The sequence below is a fragment of the Gadus macrocephalus genome, chromosome 16 (genome assembly GCF_031168955.1).
Source record: "Gadus macrocephalus chromosome 16, ASM3116895v1".
Classification (NCBI taxonomy): Eukaryota; Metazoa; Chordata; class Actinopteri; order Gadiformes; family Gadidae; genus Gadus; species Gadus macrocephalus.
In genome coordinates this window covers 4,744,980-4,762,979 of record NC_082397.1, presented here as the reverse complement: position 1 = coordinate 4,762,979, position 18,000 = coordinate 4,744,980, and the positions used below count along the sequence as shown (strand labels likewise).

Sequence of the window (18,000 nt, the reverse complement as noted above, 5' to 3'; positions counted from 1 at the left end):
GATACGTGCCATTTCTACAACATTAGAGAAGGAAACATTATTTAATAGCATATGGGTGGATGACACAGTCGGACCACCTACAAATACCTTTTAAAATCAATCTCCTTAGCGTCGCATTAGCAATGCAATTAGGGATCTCTCTTGCTGCACTCTAGAACAGTTTTTCATAGGACCAAAAGCTTCCTTTTATTAATATATTTCTGGTAACTCTTTACAACAAGGGTGCAGTAATTAACCATATAATCACATTCCTTAAAGCTGCAAGTAGGTAGCATTAACTCACAATTAACTAACAAATGGTCTAGTAATATTTTAAACAGTGGTGTTCAGTTTTACTAATGGTGTTAACATAAATATACAACAAATTAGTAAATGATTACTAGACCATTAGCTAACTGTTAATAAACTGTTAGTTAATTATTAGTTAATACGTAGTTTGCGTAGCATTAACTAGTGTTATTTCTTTTGAAAAATATCTAAAGCTGTTTTGGATTTGTTACAGACTCCAGCCACAAGATTTGTCTGGGTTAGGAATGTCTTATGTAAGCACAAAGCCTCAAATCACACAGACGATGGCAAACATGAACAGACAGACAAAGTCAAGCCCACACATTACGGCTGTATCTCCAAAGAAAAACCTTTGATGAAGATGACTATGAAGATGAGGATGAGGATGTTACCATGACTACGGAATACTTTTAAGCTAGGTAGGATCATGTCTTATCTGTTCAAGGCAAGGCAAGGCAACTTTCTTTATGTAGCACTTTTCATACACAAGGCAGACTCCAGGTTCACCCTAAATCAGTGGGTCATGAAATAACGTGTAGACTCTAAATCTTTGATAAAATAAACACTTAACCAGCGTTGCTAGCGTCACATCCTACCTATGCTAATAATACTGCAATGATACTGCAATGATATTGATGGTTGCACTGTTGATATTCTAGTACTGACAATAATACATATGCATATACATATAATATGCATAATACATATATACGACATATTCGCTCATACAGAAGACATGCTAGTACTGATTCTTACCACTCTATAATTGATTTCAAAATTGACTTTCCGCACACTCAGATACAAGCGACCAATATGCAACTAGAAGTTATTGCATCTTGCTCATGGATACCTACAGGGGAGGTTCTGAACATTAGAGTTTGAACCCCAAACCTTTTGACAGGGAGTCAAACACGCCACTACACTATCTTACCCTACATGCCCCGCCGTCCATCCATCTCTGAGACACATTGAGGTGTGTTGACATCTATATGCAGATAACGGGTCCTATCTTGCATCCGGCCGCCATTGACTTCCTCACTGGCGCATGGGTCGTTGCTAGTCTGCAACTGGCGCAGAGCGTTCTTTTCCCTCCTGCGCCACGCGTCGATAAATTAGGGAAGGATCTTGCGCCGCAAGGGGCGGTTCGGCGAAAGGAGGAGGCGTGTTCTGGCGCAAACGTTCCCTATTTTGCAGTTTCAGAAATAACTTGCGCCACAAAACCAGGTAATACCTGGTTTAAAGTGAGCGGCGTGTTGTTCAGATGCTATTTTAAGGGCGCATGCATAATGTTGCTTGTGCACCTCGCGCATACACTTTGCTTCTCTCATCTACCTAGCCACACATTCTTGGTAAATTATTTGGATACAGCGGTAATAAGTTATACTTTTAATTCAATGCATCTGCAAATACCGTACAGCAAACACATCTTTTCTTGACACAGACATCGTGTACATGCCCATAACATTTTTTTTTTGTTGTAGTTTTTCCTTACTTTTCATTGTTTTTTTATTTGTTATGCCACTCTCCTGTACTAACTGAATGATTTCCCATCTGGAATTAATAAAGTAGTATCTGATCTTATCCTATCTTAGTTATAAGTCAAATCTTGATGCTTGTATACTACAGTAAACAGATCAGACATATTAGACATATTTTGAGCTGAAGTGCACTGACAGATAAACAAGGTACACCATGAAAACAAAATACCTTCTGCTTACGTACACGTATGCGTCATAACAGCAACTACAGCTTCTGTTGCGGACACCGATGGAAGTACACCAAAATAACCTGCCCAAAATAAATTATTAACGTGCAATATGGATTCAAGCTGACTAGCTTAAATATCATCGGAGTGAACCTCACTTCTGTTCAGGTGTTCAAATGCAATGTAATGTAATGTGTCTAATGTGGTGTGAAAGTAGAAACCTATGAGGTGACTGTATTGGAAGTCGCGTTGGATAAAAGCATCTGCCAAATGGCTAATTGTGACTGTAAGCCTTCACCATGGCTGGTCATTTATTTTTTCTGTCAATCCATAGTAAATAAGTGATGGTTCGTCTGCAGCTATTTTATTTTTTTTAGCAATTCTACGCAAAGCCACGTTGTGTAAACTACAAACTACATAAAAAAAACGTCTTCTCTTGTGGCATAACTCCATGCATGCAATGCCCACTATTCTTCTCCGCCAGTCCTATATACATCGAGGCTTCCTCAACAGAAGCCTCCGTTTCTGAGAAAAGAGTGCGTTCAACGTTATAAATGTGCACCCTGGGGGGCACAAGCGAGGGCTCTCTGAGGGAGTGCCGTGTGAGACAAGAGAACGGGGGGGGGGGGGGGGGGGTCCCTAGCTCACACCCAACAACACAGAGCGCTAGCTTGACTAACTGTGCATCAAACGAGTGTTGCTAAACAGGGGACAGAAGGCACCCAGACTGTTTAGATGATCGCCCCCATTAGGGGTAGCGCTCATCTCGCTACGCACCGAGCTTCCCGGCGCGACCAAGGGGCCCCCGAGCCCCTGGTAGAACCAGGGCCCCCCTGCTGAGCCGTTTGGGTTCGTTTGTCTGAGGCTCTGGCAGGGAACCGGGCGCATGGCGCTCCACTGATAACGGCCCCAAACTGGTCCACCAGGACCAACTAAAACCCGGCAAATTACCCCCGCAAATGAGCTGCAGCCATTGGCTGCTAATCCGCCATCGGAGCCGGGTCCTCGGTCTCAAGGAAAACAGAACAAGTCTACAAATAAATAAAGTTTTTGCGGGAGACGTACTGGGAGTGGAATTAACTTGGTTGTGAGCTGGGAAAGCGGATTTCTTTGAAGTCTCATTTCGTCTGATAACTTAGCGTCTGCGACAGTTTCACAACAAGACTCCATGTTGAGCGAACGGCGCGGCCAATGAGATTACAGAGCCCGATATTGCAGTAAACACTGCTCCTGCAGTGTGTCATTACAGCTTTCACTCTTCTTATTAAATTCAACAGAAGGTAGGGAAGCGGCGAGGATGAGCTGGGGTTGTGGGTATTGCGGAAAAGGGCAATTTTAATTGAGTTTAATTTGGGGTTGTTATTGTGAACATTTTTCAATTTTCGTTCCCGCTTAGAGCCACAGGGTTGTCTCCTAAATAATTCAAACAGCCAGAAACGATTGAAAGCAGTGGGTTACGGTGCGCAAACAGGTCGAGGCGCATAATGTCCTTTTAATCCAACTCTAATAAGACGTCTCAATGAGACGACAATACCTTGACCGTAACTTAAGAAACATATCTAGAAACACGGTATAACATCAATATTACAACTGTAGAAACTGCACAGCGGAGTTAGTGAAGAAAAGAATATATATAATAATAATAATAATAATACATTTAATTTAGAGGCGCCTTTCAAGACACCCAAGGTACTTATGTGTATGTATGTGGGTGCTGGTGTGTGCGTGCGTGGGTGTAAGTATGTGGGTCTGTGTGTGTGTGTGTGTGTGTGTGTGTGTGTGTGTGTGTGTGTGTGTGTGTGTGTGTGTGTGTGTGTGTGTGTGTGTTGTATTCTCATCCGACAAATATTTCCTTTTAATTGTCTGACCTCATGTGCTTGTTATGTTCAGTGGTGCGTTAAATATATGGATATGGCAGACCCCTGCGTGCACGTGCATCTGTGGGTGCATGTCTGTGTTTTACCGCATGGTTATGGTTTTGCGTGCACGTTTGTATTTATCTTGTGCATTTGTATCTGTGTGTTTGTGCATATCTGTGGGACTGCGCATCTGCGCGTGTGCATCTGCGTGTGTAAAAGTGTGCATACGTGTCTGTACGAAACCTGTGCACGTGCATATTCCAACGCGCCTCCTGGCCCCCTTATGCAACCTGTGGTTCAGTGCCCGTGTGTGCGCAGTGTGTAGCACATGCACTCCCACGCACGGCCATGCATGCGGGCGCAAGACGGCGCCGGCGACCGTCCGCCCCCCCCCCCCCCCCGCGCCGTTGCAAGGTGTCGACCGGAGACAGCAGCTCGGTGGTCAGTTCCTGTTTCCTGTCACACTTTAAAGCGCGTCCTAATGACTGTCTGCCTCCGCCGCGGGAGGCCGGCACGTCTAATTGGGAGTCTGATTCTAGCGTGGCCCCCAGGGGCCCCACAAGATGCTGGCATCCTCCAGGGAAGCAGCAGTGGAGAGGAATAAAGCGCCATCGCCCATGCAGAGCACGCTGCAAGCCAATTTGCTTATTCACCTCAGGAAGGGAGTGGCTGTCAGTGCCATAATATATATAATATGTGTGTGTGTGTGTGTGTGTGTGTGTGTGTGTGTGTGTGTGTGTGTGTGTGTGTGTGTGTGTGTGTGTGTGTGTGTGTGTGTGTGTGTGTGTGTGTGTGTGTGTGTGTGTGTGTCTGCAACAAGACCATGTCACGCTGGACTGCGTCGAGAACACAAGTGAACAAACACGATGTGCGATTCTTATTCATGGGGGCCACTCGAACAGCGTGCAGCTGCTTTTCCAAACCAATGTTTTTGATATTTGTCACGAGACACCGATGGCAGGTGGTAGATACGGGGCGCCTATAGGCGATACGAATGCTTACGGGCTGCATGGGTCTGTGTTGGTTTCTTAAAGGAGACATATGATGGTGTTTTCCCAACAAGTAAACATAGTATTTGAGTTCCAGAAAACATGTTTTTGAAGCTGTTGGCTGGAAATAGCTTTCAGGAAGAAAAAAAAAAACTTGCGTACCAATATTCCCCTCTGTTTCAGTCCCGTCAGAATGCGCTGTTTCTGGTGTCTGCCGCTTTAATGCAAATGAGCTGCTGCCCATTGACCAATGAGCTGTCAGACTGAACCACAGCATGGAGGGGAAGGGATTGTTGTTCATAATGTGTCCCCTTTAAGTCTTTTATTGTGTTTTATCACCATCATGCACGTTGTAAATACTTCAATTTTTTTTATACTATATAAATACAGTGCTATATAATTACAGATAATATTGAATTACTATTAGACTCTTAATTTCATAGCAGGCACCACGTGTGTCATTTACTATACTACATACATGTTGTAGGTTGTATGCGGGGCAAGACGGTCTACTTGGTATGGTATTTGACTTAGATCTCCCCTATATACTCAGCCCTGTAAGCATCCGACAACAAATATCCTAATCCCTACCTGCTGCATAACACCCTGCAGCTGAATTAAATGCCTTGATGAACGACTCTACCAAATGGCTAAACACCAAATGTATTTTCCCATCTGCGGCCTCCAGAGGCCGTCAGCACTAATCCAAGAGGCACGTCGCCTCGTGTGAGAGGCGAAACACGCGGAGAACACAGCTGAAACCTCATGTGAACACGCAGAGAACACGCAGAGAACACGCAGCGGCTGCACACGGAGGACCGCCGTCTCTCGTGAAGGCTCTCGTCTCGCCGTGCCGGGCAGTGAAGCAAACCACCGCCACCGCCGTAAATAGAGAAGCAATGTCCCTCATCTTGCCGGTCCTCCTCCATCTTGCCGTGCGTCGTGAGACGGTCGAGGCTGGTTAGGGGGCGAGATGCGTGTTTTGGTCATCTTCCTTTATCTCCCCGCGTTTGATTTGCCCGTGTTTCCCTTTGTGGCGGTAACACCTGAATTTCCCCCACAGGGATTAATAAAGTGTTATCTTATCTTACATCTTGTATATTGACAAAAGTACACGGCATGAGAAATGTAGTCATTTTTCCCTCGGCAGCAATCGAATAAAATCTGAAAAGCAAATCTCTTTACGGCGATGTTGGAATTTCTTGAAGACTTTCAATAACAGGTGGGTGGAGTTGGGGCGAGGGGGGGGGGGGGAGGGGCTAGACTTAAACTGTGTCATAAAGAAAAGAGATTACTATTCATTTCATATCATGTTATGGGTGCTATGTCATATATTCTCCAGCCCGAGGAGAGTGGGGGTGATCGCAGACGATTATTTTCACTTTTTCAAAACAGTTGAACTTTTTAGTCAAAGCCCCCCCCTTTCCTCCGAGACGTGGAGCTGGGTCTTTGAGGAAAGAGGGGAGGGTGAGGAGGGCGGGGTGGGTATCCCCCCCACCTCTACGGCGCGGAGCAGCCTGCAGCTCCTAACCTCATTCTCTCAACGGTTCAAGGTTCTCCCAGCGTTCTCCCGGAGCACTCTCGTGTCTTCTAAGTGACAGCTGACAAACCGGGGGGGGGGACATCCGCCCTGGCGTCTCCGCCACGGTGTTCCCGTTGCCGTTGCCAACCCGTTCCCCTACTGCAGTAACAGTCACGCTACTAAAAATAGTAGTCATAGTATTAGAAGTTGTTGTAGTAGTAGTAGTAGTTGTAGTAGATAATGAGTATTGTTGTTGTTTGTATTAGTGGGACCGGTGGTGGTTAGCCTGGGTATACCCATGCTGCCTTGCGTGCCATTTCATTTTGCGCTGGTAGGCAGCCTCGATTCCATGGATCCGATTTTCGCCTGAGATCGGGAACCAATCACAGAACGGGGAGGGACGGCAAGACGATGACGACGTCTATGCAACACACCAAAGCTTGTAGTTTACGGATCCAAAATGACAGCAGACGCGTAACCCTTCGATGCAGCCTTAGGTAGTGTCCCAAGTAGTTTAGAATGCAAGTTTATTTTGAAAAAATAGCAACTTTCGGCGTTAAACTCTCTCATTACCAAGAAAGATGTCTTTGCCCTGCTACCAACAGGCTTTGATTGGCTATGATAGACATTCGAATGTCTATCATATGATAGACATTCGTAGCGCCCAATAAACGGCTCCGGGCAATCGTAAACCACGCCTCAAATACGAAAAAATGTATGTGCGGTTTCGTCTGGCGTTAGCCAGGCTAGGTGGTGGTCCTAACAGTGGTGAAAAATATTTACGTTATTTTATATTTTATACTTCTAGCGATTTTGTATCTGCTGGAAGTGATTACTAAACAGGGATTTACCGGGGGGATTACATTCCTGAATATAGGTGAATAATATGACGGTGATAAAAAACACAGAAAACAAGGTGAAAAAGTCTAACCTCATTTCATGGTGACTGAGTGATAATTCATCAGCAGGCAGGTGTTTCTCCTCTACTAGAGAGCTCAGACTTTGACTTTATAAAGGCTTCAGTCGGAGTGGTGCGCTTTGGAATATTTTAACCCTCTGACCAAATACTCGGCAGACAAATACACACATTTAGTACAAGACATTCATCACTTTGTCCTGCTGCCACAAAAGACATTCAAGACACTTTGAACATCTGACTTATTCATTAGGGGCACACATGCCTTCGGCTAGAAAAGGGCTGCCATGGAGCTATTCAAAAGGAAAAGGAGAGGGAGTCTGTATTTAAAAGAAAGTCAAATGTATTAAGAAGAAAAGCCAAAACGAGACGAAGGGTGAAATTGAACCTGCACCTTTTGACAGCAGATCAGAAGTTATTGATAAGTCCTTTGTTGTCAATTTACTAGGACTAAAACCAGTACAAAACCATCTATTCTCTAGGACTATAACCAGTACTATGCCGTCTGTTCACTAGGACTAAAATCAGTCGACAAACATCCATACACTAGGAATAATAACACCTCATGAAACAACCTGTTTCCTGTCTCAATGTCATTCACCCACTGTATGTGTGTGTGTGCGTGTGCGTGTGCGTGTGCGTGCGTGTGCGTGTGCGTGTGTGTGCGTGTGTGCGTGTGTGGGAGAGGGAAATACAAAGACAGAGAGAGAGTTAGTGTGTGCGTGTGTGTGTGTGTGTGTGTTTAAGAATTCTATGTTTGTGGGCTGTGTGTGTGTATTTGAGTCTGCGTGAGTGTGTTGGCGTGCCGGTTTGTGTCTCGATGTCTGTGGACGAAGCGAGTATATCTGTGTGTGTGTGTTTGTGTCTGTGAGCGTATCTGAGTGTGTGTGTGTGTGTGTGTGTGTGTGTGTGTATTTATGCGTATCTGACTGTGTGTGTCTGTGTGCGTATCTGAGTGTGTGTGTCTGTCTGTGTGTGTGTGTGTATACGTTATCTCTGCAGGTTACGACACACATGAATAACAATAGCTGCAGCTTGGCACAGCCTCACATCTGGCTTCCATGTCACATCTGTAGGCTGGTTCTCATGGTAACAGAGACCTGATGGACCAGAGGGGTCTCTGGGGACGAGACTCTCACACACACACACACACACACACACACACACACACACACACACACACACACACACACACACACACACACACACACACACACACACACACACACACACACACACACACACACACATGCCTTTGCAACACACTAACAAACGCACACAGAAACACACACCCCCGCTACCTGGCCGTCCACCAGTGGTCTATTGTGACACAGCGCAGACACACTCCCTACCTGTTGGGATATTGCACTCATTATCTGGTGCAGCAACACTTAAACAGCATAGCAACGCACAACCAATGTGTCATTCCTAATTAAAAAACCAACAAGCAATTTCCACAGAAACAATTACACTTTTGTTGTACACCAGTTGATAGGATAAAAAAGGAGAAATAGGAATTTGCTTAATTATAATTTATTTAATTGAAGTAAAAGTCCACACGTCGTGATTCTATTTACACTTTCCTGTCTGTTAGTCTCTTTTTTGTGACTTAAAGAATAATTTAAAGCCCTTCAACGTGTTGTTAAATTTGTGCCAAATCGGCACTCTGTATTTGCATGCATTAAAAGCGAGGGGTCAAGCGAGATACAGGCTAGGAGAGCACGAGCCTGCCTGGCGGCCTGAATACATTAAAGCTAAGTAAATGCTTTGTTGATTTAAAGAGATTACAGCACGCACACACAGGCAAGCCAGCTCGATGGATTTTAATTAACTTGCCATATATAAACTGTATTTGTTATTAGGCATTACTGAATGGAAATGCTGAATGCTGGCACTTTCCGCGTGGCCAACCACAATAGCCAGCTGCTTTGAAAGAGGCTATAGGTTCTCATAATAGATTAGTGCTAAGGCAGCTAGCAGAACTTTAGTAACCTGCTGAACCACTGTATCTTAAATCTTAGCCAGCTAGGGGAACTATAGCAACCTGCTGTGCCATTGTATCTTATAGGGCTAAGCCAGCTAGGGGAACTAAAGCAGCCTGCCGACACATGTACACACACATTAAGATCAATATAGATACACCCAATAAAGGCACACAAAGTACACAAAGTACACAAACACAAACATGCAGGGGTTTTCTAAATGCGATCTAGGTGTTTGAACAGCGAGGAAGGTCGCTAACAGCCCCTTACATTTTGCAGGAAATGAGGCCTTACCTGGAAGGATGCACTCCCCCACTTTCCTCTGTTGTGAGGCGAGAGACATAGCGGATCACGGTGAAAAACCGGGAGAGCTTGTTAAAATTTTGAAAATGGATCTCCCCAGCAACGTCACATTATTTGATTCCTTTCATCGAATGTGTGCTCAGTCCACAAGATAGAATGAAAGATTTCCAAGCACTTTGTTTGAACCTACGACAAGAAAGACTCGCTGTCTAGGACATTGCATGCAATCATCCACAATTTCTGCATGTCATGCCAGAAGACTTTGGATTGGTTCTGCAAGGAAGATTTGTTTAAAACAAAATGTTTCCACGCATTTTTTGCAACTAAACCTGGGAGATTGCCTCAGTCTCTAGTTGAGCTGAGCATTTACAGACGGACTAGCGCACACACACACACACACACACACACACACACACACACACACACACACACACACACACACACACACACACACACACACACACACACACACACACACACACACACACACACACACACACACACACTCTCTCTCTCTCTCTCTGGAGGACAATCTTTTTAATTATATACAATGGAACAGGACCCCCTCAGCCCCTGGCAGGTGGGATGTTCGGGCAGAGAATGGGGGGGGGATAAAGCAGGGGGAGGAGAGGATTGGGGGGGGGGGGGGGGGGGGGGGGTGCTAAACAGTGCTAAACAGAGCCTCACTTCAAGGTTTCCGGGCTGTCAGCTGGAATAAGAACCTAATACATAACTCTGTGGCTGTGCTCTGAACCGCTCACCTCTCCTGAGCTGGGGGAGAAGGGCACCCCCAGCCCCCCCCGCCCCCTCCCCCCTACAGCTCCTCAACCTGGGGGAGTGATGGCGGGCGGCGGCGGCGGCGGCGGACCTACGTGAATATGCATGATGGCCGACACTGCCTGGACTTAAATGTGTCAAAAAGACACGTCTCGCGCTCTTAAAATGAGAGAGGGAGAGCGGCTTTAGGGGTTTGGTTTCTAACCGAATTGCTGAGTCAGTCTGGGAGGGCACAGAGGAAAATGGAAAATTCTATTTCGTTGGAAACTTTCTGTCCCCCCCCCCCACACACACACACACACACACCGACTTATTCAGAAGCTTTGCACACTTTCAAGCTTTACATCTAAGATTCTGGATCTCAGATTATATTGTATTTATTATAAAGCTTTGTAAACCTATTGTAAACCCCAGGAGAACTTCTGCCAAGAGTTAAAAAAAAAATGGGATCTGAGCAATAGTGAAAGTTTTTCAAAAGATGGAAACACTGGGTTCCGTAGAGGGAAGTGTGGGGGTCAAAGCCCATCTCATACCCGCTAGGGGGAACAGCCAATAGAAAACCAGAACTCAGGAAAAGCGTTTTTTGGTTTTCTGTTTAAAACTTTATAATTTTTTTGTCAAAAATATCATAGAAATGTGTTATTTCTTGAGACCCAAATAGAAGTGTTTTCCACTGGGGAAAAAATTCGATTGATATTGCAATTCCAAAAAAAAACAAATGTACTTGTGTATTTTGGACTTTTATATCCTTTTTACACTTTTCACTCTTCACGTCGCAAATCACAACATAGCAGGAAAAAGAATCCTTCGTATGTGCCAACATAGCCGTCAATAAAGCTCTTTCTGCACGTGATTGGAGCAGGACCAGCCTGACTTGGGTAAACCGCCTGCCGCCGGGAGCTGCTGTCTGCGCTCGCTTCGTCCCAGGGTGCCAACAGATGGTTCTGGTAAGCAGAGTAAATCAACATCCAGCTGATCCGCCTTTCAAAAGTCTTTTAGTTACGGATATTAGCAGAGGAACTCTCCCACTCGATGCCTCCTTCCACCGCACACTGGTATTTTCCACAAATATCTGGGTTTTACTGTACATCTGACGCATGCCAGTTCACTTACGAATGTTGAAGTAATTCATCTTCCAAATTTCACGAAAAAACCCTGTGACCCTGAGTCTGTTTGTGTTTATTGGTCTTACACAAGTACCAAGTAAGTTTCAAAGGGTTTTAATATGGCCTTTTTTTTTTTTTTTTTTACTCATGTTTGTATCTATTTGTATAAACATAAATCTCACATTTTCGAATCTCTAAGGCTTTTACAGGGGAAACAGTCGGGGAGTGAATCAGACGGATCCATGCTGGGAATCTGCCAACTGATTGGCCTCCAGGAGTCAGATCTCAGACACTTGGAAGATTTTATTCAGCAGCTCTTCGGGTAAGAAGTAATAGAGTTGAGGAAATTAATCGAAAATGTCAACTCCAATTTATTAAGTCTGCAGCGGGGTACTTCTCAAGAGCATAGTTTCCTTCTCGGACTATGGTGTGGGGCTGTAATAAAGGCCCTGTCTATGCAGTATCAAAGATCCCAACAAAGGAACCAGATACCAAACAAACCCAAATACGGAGTATCCTACAGTCTCTGATTCCCTACACCGGCGTCGCTTTTGATTTTTACTGCATGGCCAAACGCAACTCAAATCACACGCGCCTTTTCAAACCAGCAGACCTTTGAATGAACCAACCGGAAAGTCGAGCGCACACAGACGCTGAACCAAGGTCATGCTTTGTTTTCGACGTTATAAATAAGAGGTTTGACTGACCCAGCACACGGAACTCGAAGCAACCAGTCTTTTCAACATTATAAATAAGAGAGTCAACCATCCACTCACACACACACACACACACACACACACACAAACACACACACACACAAGCGCGTCTCATTTATTCCAGCATAGATCAGTGTGAGAGGCATCGACCAGCGGTGCCAATGTTGGGGGGGGGGGGCGGAGGTGTAGTAAGGTGGGGCTGTCCTACCGCTCTCCGTGTTCTCGTGCTCCGTGTCGGTCAGGGTCAGGTTGGAGTTGGCCCGGCTGGACAGGCAGGAGCTGCGGCCCGACTTGGGGTTCCCGCCGGCGCCTCCGCGGCCCCACAACCGGACGGCGTGCTCCGGGGACATGACGCCGTCCGTCTCCGTGTCGGCGTCCGAGCCCACGCTGACCGAGTAGTCCCGTTGCTGCAGGCCCAGCTCGCCGCGGTACCCCACCGCCGGCACGTGGGAGGGCAGGGCCTCGCCGAAGCCCAGGTCCCGCAGGGAGAAGTCTGCTCCTGGGTGCAGGGGGAAGGGGAGGGACGTGAGACAACCGGAGGTTTGGTGGTCCAGCCCCGCTAACAGGCGTACTGCGTGGGCGGCACGCCTTGCAGCGACAGAGGTTCGATTCTGGCCCGTGCTCGTAGGCTACGGTGGGCATGTGTCATTCCCTATCGCGCTCTCAACCCACTTTCCTGTCTCATGTCCTGAATGTAAAAAAAAAAAAAAAAAGGCACAAAACCCATGAAGTACATGTAAAAAGAAAATTGATGTAATATCCTGCAAACAGAACACATCCAACAGCCTTATGTTTGTTAACACACAAAATGTTGTTTTGTGCTAAGTCTATTGTGTATAACCTTTTGGACAATTTCTATAATTGTCACCATGCCGTTTGACCATTTACTGTAATGCCATAAAGTCTTAAGAGCCTGTCAGTCGATGCAAATGTGTGGATTTTGTACGGTTTGAGAGAGAAAGAGAAAAAGAGAGAGAGAGAAAAAGAGAGAGAGAGAGAGAGAGAGAGAGAGAGAGAGAGAGAGAGAGAGAGAGAGAGAGAGAGAGAGAGAGAGAGAGAGAGAGAGAGAGAGAGAATGCAAACCCACAATCTGCCTTTCATGACATATAACCGAATACAATACAAGGAATCTGTTGCAGGACAAAAAAATTAACAGAAATGTCAGCAGCCCTGAAATATTAAGCAGCCCTGCGGAATGAAATATGAAGATGAAGACGGCTGCAAGTAGCTGGGATACCTGCGCTAATTGTAGTGTTACAGAGAGGAGGACAGTACACTATGCATTCAGAGTGAGTAAACGCTATTATTTCCAAATCACCACAACAGCTCATCTGGATACAGACAAAAAAATAGAAGGGTGCATAATTAAAAACACCGTAGGAGAAATACGCCAAGCTCATAATTACGAAGCGGTTCACAGAGTTCAACCTAGACCTCAAACTTCCTCCGTCGTTAAATGCCACATTTAAAACCCGAGAGATGAGAGACCTGATCACTTAATGATGACTGTTTTTAGATTTGTTATTTCATCATTGTTCCGTCCCAGTTTCGTGTACAGATGCTTGTGAGGTATAAGAAACTGTGTTGTGTATCAAATGTGTGGTTTAAAATGGCGGACACACAGGGGTCGGTCTGAACACCTGGCTCATGAAACACATTCCTGTGTTCTGTTTCTTTGTCTGTTGAGCTCACAGAGGAAAATCAATTGGTGCTGTTGATCTATTTTTGAATACCATATCTTTGTCAGGTTTATAGGAGGCACAAACTTCCATGCACGTACACAAACAGTACTGACAAGATCTCCTCTCTTATTTAAGTTAAATTATTCCTTCAGGTTTTTTTTCTTATCTGGTTTATTATTCCAGTCTGTAGCCATATCAACTTTATTTGGGGATTTGTTTTTGTGAAATAATCAATAAGGTGTTTAATCAGTAGAATCACAGAGGGGGGGGGGGGGAGACTGCTATGTCTTCTTCACCTCACGGAAATCAATGAGTAACATCTTCATCTAGTTATAGAATTTCCTGCTAGTTACACAGTGACCTCTGATATCAGATGGACGTCTAAGGAAATCTTCATCAAGGGTGCAGGATAGTCTAGTGATTAGGGTGTTTGTACATCCCAGCCCAAAGGTTCCTGGTTCGAACCCCAATGCTCCCCCTTGACTGAGATTCTTTAACTCCTACCTACTCTTTCATGACACATGCACGAAATAAATCACTATAATATCGCTTGGGATAAAAGCATCTGCTAAATGACTAAATAGTAAACACAACAGTGTGTAATAGGCTTGTAAATACAGACGTAAATGCGGGCTAATGAATGTGTTCCCTGTCTGTGTGCATTGGTACCGCACAGCGGATGGCTATGATGTCAGCATGTACTAACAGGCTTAGGAACCGAAACACAAAGTTGTTGGTTTCATCACACAGACGGACGCAATACAACGCATCAGGGCTTTACGTCTGAAGTGTGTCTGAATTATTAAGGCGGGTACGTCTGAAGATCATATTTATTCGAACGATGGTTAGACAGCGTCCTAGACAAAGAGTGCTCTCTCTTATAGCACAACACCACATTATTCCTGCTGCTGCAGAGACCTGGATGGGTGAGATATCATATTGATCTTTCCTTTATTGTTATTGTCCTACCGATATGGCTGGGGGAATGGAAAGTTCTCATTTTTAAGATGCCTCAGATCATGTTAAGTTGCCATACCATTCGTCGTATTAAAAAGTAACAAAGTTTCAGCGTGCTCATACATCCTGTTTGAGACTTATAGTCATTGCTTTGCTTGCTTCATTGAGACACTAACAAACTCTTCTCAACATCGCACATTTACTTATTCCCTGAATATATTACAAAAGCTCCTTTGTGCAGCTGAAATGAGATGGAAATGGGAAATGGGTCTTTTCTTACGGTAGTAAATGTAGAATAGATAATGTGGGTCGCAACGCCCTGGGCCAAAGCGCCCTCAGTCCCTACCTCCTTGGTCCCTACCTCCTGGGTCTCTACCTCCGTGGTCTCTACCTCCGTGGTCTCTACCTCCGTGGTCCCTACCTCCTTGGTCCCTACCTCCTGGGTCTCTACCTCCGTGGTCTCTACCTCCGTGGTCTCTACCTCCGTGGTCTCTACCTCCTGGGTCTCTACCTCCTGGGTCTCTCTCTCTACCTCCTGCGTCTCTCTCTCTATCTCCTGGGTCTCTACCTCATGGGTCTCTACCTCATGGGTCTCTACCTCATGGGTCTCTGTCTCTACCTCCTGGGTCTCTACCTCATGGGTCTCTACCTCCTGGGCCTCTACCTCCTGGGCCTCTACCTCCTGGGTCTCTACCTCCTGGGTCTCTACCTCCTGGGTCTCTACCTCCTGGGTCTCTACCTCCTGGGCCTACTCTCTACCTCCTGGGTCTCTGTCTCTACACCCTGGGTCTCTCTCTCTACCTCCTGGGTCTCTACCTGGGTCTCTGTCTCTACCTCCTGGGTCTCTGTCTCTACACCCTGGGTCTCTGTCTCTACCTCCTGGGTCTCTGTCTCTACACCCTGGGTCTCTCTCTCTACCTCCTGGGTCTCTACCTGGGTCTCTGTCTCTACCTCCTGGGTCTCTGTCTCTACACCCTGGGTCTCTGTCTCTACCTCCTGGGTCTCTGTCTCTACACCCTGGGTCTCTCTCTCTACCTCCTGGGTCTCTACCTGGGTCTCTGTCTCTACCTCCTGGGTCTCTGTCTCTACACCCTGGGTCTCTGTCTCTACCTCCTGGGTCTCTGTCTCTACACCCTGGGTCTCTCTCTCTACCTCCTGGGTCTCTACCTGGGTCTCTGTCTCTACCTCCTGGGTCTCTGTCTCTACACCCTGGGTCTCTCTACACACTGGGTCTCTGTCTCTACACCCTGGGTCTCTTTACCCTGGGTCTCTCTACACACTGGGTCTCTACACCAGTGATGTAATTAAGGTTATGCATCCCAACATGTAGTGTGATTTTTGGAGAGGTGCATGTAAACTATGGTGGCCGCCGTAACTTCGATGCCTGCTGCGGCGTACCCCAGGCAATTGATCAGAGAAGATAAATAAGGCTTAAGGAATAGTGTAAGGGTTAAGGTCAGGGTTTAGGTCAGGGTCATCGATTGGTACAGGATCATCTATGCGCTCACACCTTCTCTGTTGAACTCGTCCACCTGGTGGTGATTTTGGTTAAGGGTCAGGGGTCAGGCTAAGGCTCCTCAAGGGTTAGGGTCATCAAGGGGTCAAGAGGTCACCGAAGAAAACCCGTCAGCATGTCCGTTGAACTCGTCCACCTTGTGGTGATTTTGGTTAAGGGTCAGGGGTCAGGCTAAGGCTCCTCAAGGGTTAGGGTCATCAAGGGGTCAAGAGGTCACCGAAGAAAACCCGTCAGCATGTCCGTTGAACTCGTCCACCTTGTGGTGATTTTGGTTAAGGGTCAGGGGTCAGGCTAAGGCTCCTCAAGGGTTAGGGTCATCAAGGGGTCAAGAGGTCACCGAAGAAAACCCGTCAGCATGTCCGTTAAACTCGTCCACCTTGTGGTGATTTTGGTTAAGGGTCAGGGGTCAGGCTAAGGCTCCTCAAGGGTTAGGGTCACCAAGGGGTCACCGAAAACGAAAACCCTCACCTTGTCTGTTGAACTCGTCCACCTCGTGGTGGACCAGGTCCTTGACCCGGGTCCCGTAGGCCATGCGGGAGTCCTGGTCGAAGGCCTTCAGCGTCTCGCTGGAGCTGTAGGACTTGGCGTTGGCCTTGCCGTCCTCGCTGTCCGCCGAGGAGCTGGTGTAGCGCCGCTCAGCGTCGCGCCGCGCGGTCAGAGAGCGGTAGGGCCGGCGCTCCTTCACTTCCATGGCGTCCTCCTCCGGTTCACGGCAGCTCACGAGCGATCACTGTCCGCAGCGTCTCTGCAGGAGGAGGAGGAAACACACGGCGACGGTGAGACACGGTGAACGGCGAATGGACTGCGTTTGTAAAGCGCTTTACAATATTGCCCGATATTCACCCATTAATGCACACATTCACAGACCGGCGGCGGAGTCAACCATGTAAGGCGACAGACAGCTGGTCGGGAGCAGTGGGGGGTCAGGTGCCTTACTCAGGGACACCTCAACACTTCAACAGCTAGGAGGAGCCGGGGATCGAACTAGCAACCTTGCGGTTACCAGCCAACCCGCTCTACCTCCTGAGCAACGGACATACTCGTCACGCGTTCCTGTGGCGTCTCGGCTCGACCCGATGACCTGTTGCCATCAAGCAAAACTTGTTTCATGGGGTGAATTTGCTTTTAATGTCTCAGAACTGAAGCCAAGAGCACATTGCCAGCCCGGGCTGGACAATAAAGTCTTATTTTGTTCTCTGGCCTCTCGCTCATCTCAAGGTCCCTCTGGGTTTTGGGAGAGTTTCTATGTGCCCTTTTGATGGCTGTGGGTTTGGGGTTATGAAACGATATAATAAAATGCATTAATCCCCAGAAGGAAAACTAGACGCCAACACATATTCCTACATAGACAACAAGCATGACAGGCAATTGGCAGACAAACAGCAACACAGATCTCTGAGCAGTGTTGAATAACATGACCATGCATGAATTAAATCGACATGTTATTGTCAAACCATGTTGAAAAATCTAGGTCTTAAAAGGATTTTGAAAGTGCAACCATTAAAGAGGGGCTTTTGGATGTTCTCGGTCAAACCTGCTCAAACCATGAAACCAGGCAGAGGTTCACCATTCTGCCTCCGTGTTGTGTTCGAGAAAGGATTTAAATGCAAATGTGTGCGTTTGTGTTTCTGCCCCCTACACAGCCATGCCAGTGTGGGTCTGCAGCAAGAGAAAGAGGAAGG

At 46.5% G+C, this 18,000-nt stretch overlaps 1 protein-coding gene across 1 annotated transcript in view; it reads right to left on the bottom strand.

Annotated features, from left to right (window-relative positions):
- Positions 1 to 18,000, bottom strand: part of tenm4 (teneurin transmembrane protein 4) — a 139,814-nt gene that overhangs the window by 91,187 nt on the left and 30,627 nt on the right. Inside the window, 2 exon segments of the mRNA XM_060075790.1 lie at positions 12,372 to 12,662; positions 16,787 to 17,063. Of these exon segments, the coding sequence (XP_059931773.1) occupies positions 12,372 to 12,662; positions 16,787 to 17,009 (514 nt within the window). The 5' untranslated portion in view covers positions 17,010 to 17,063.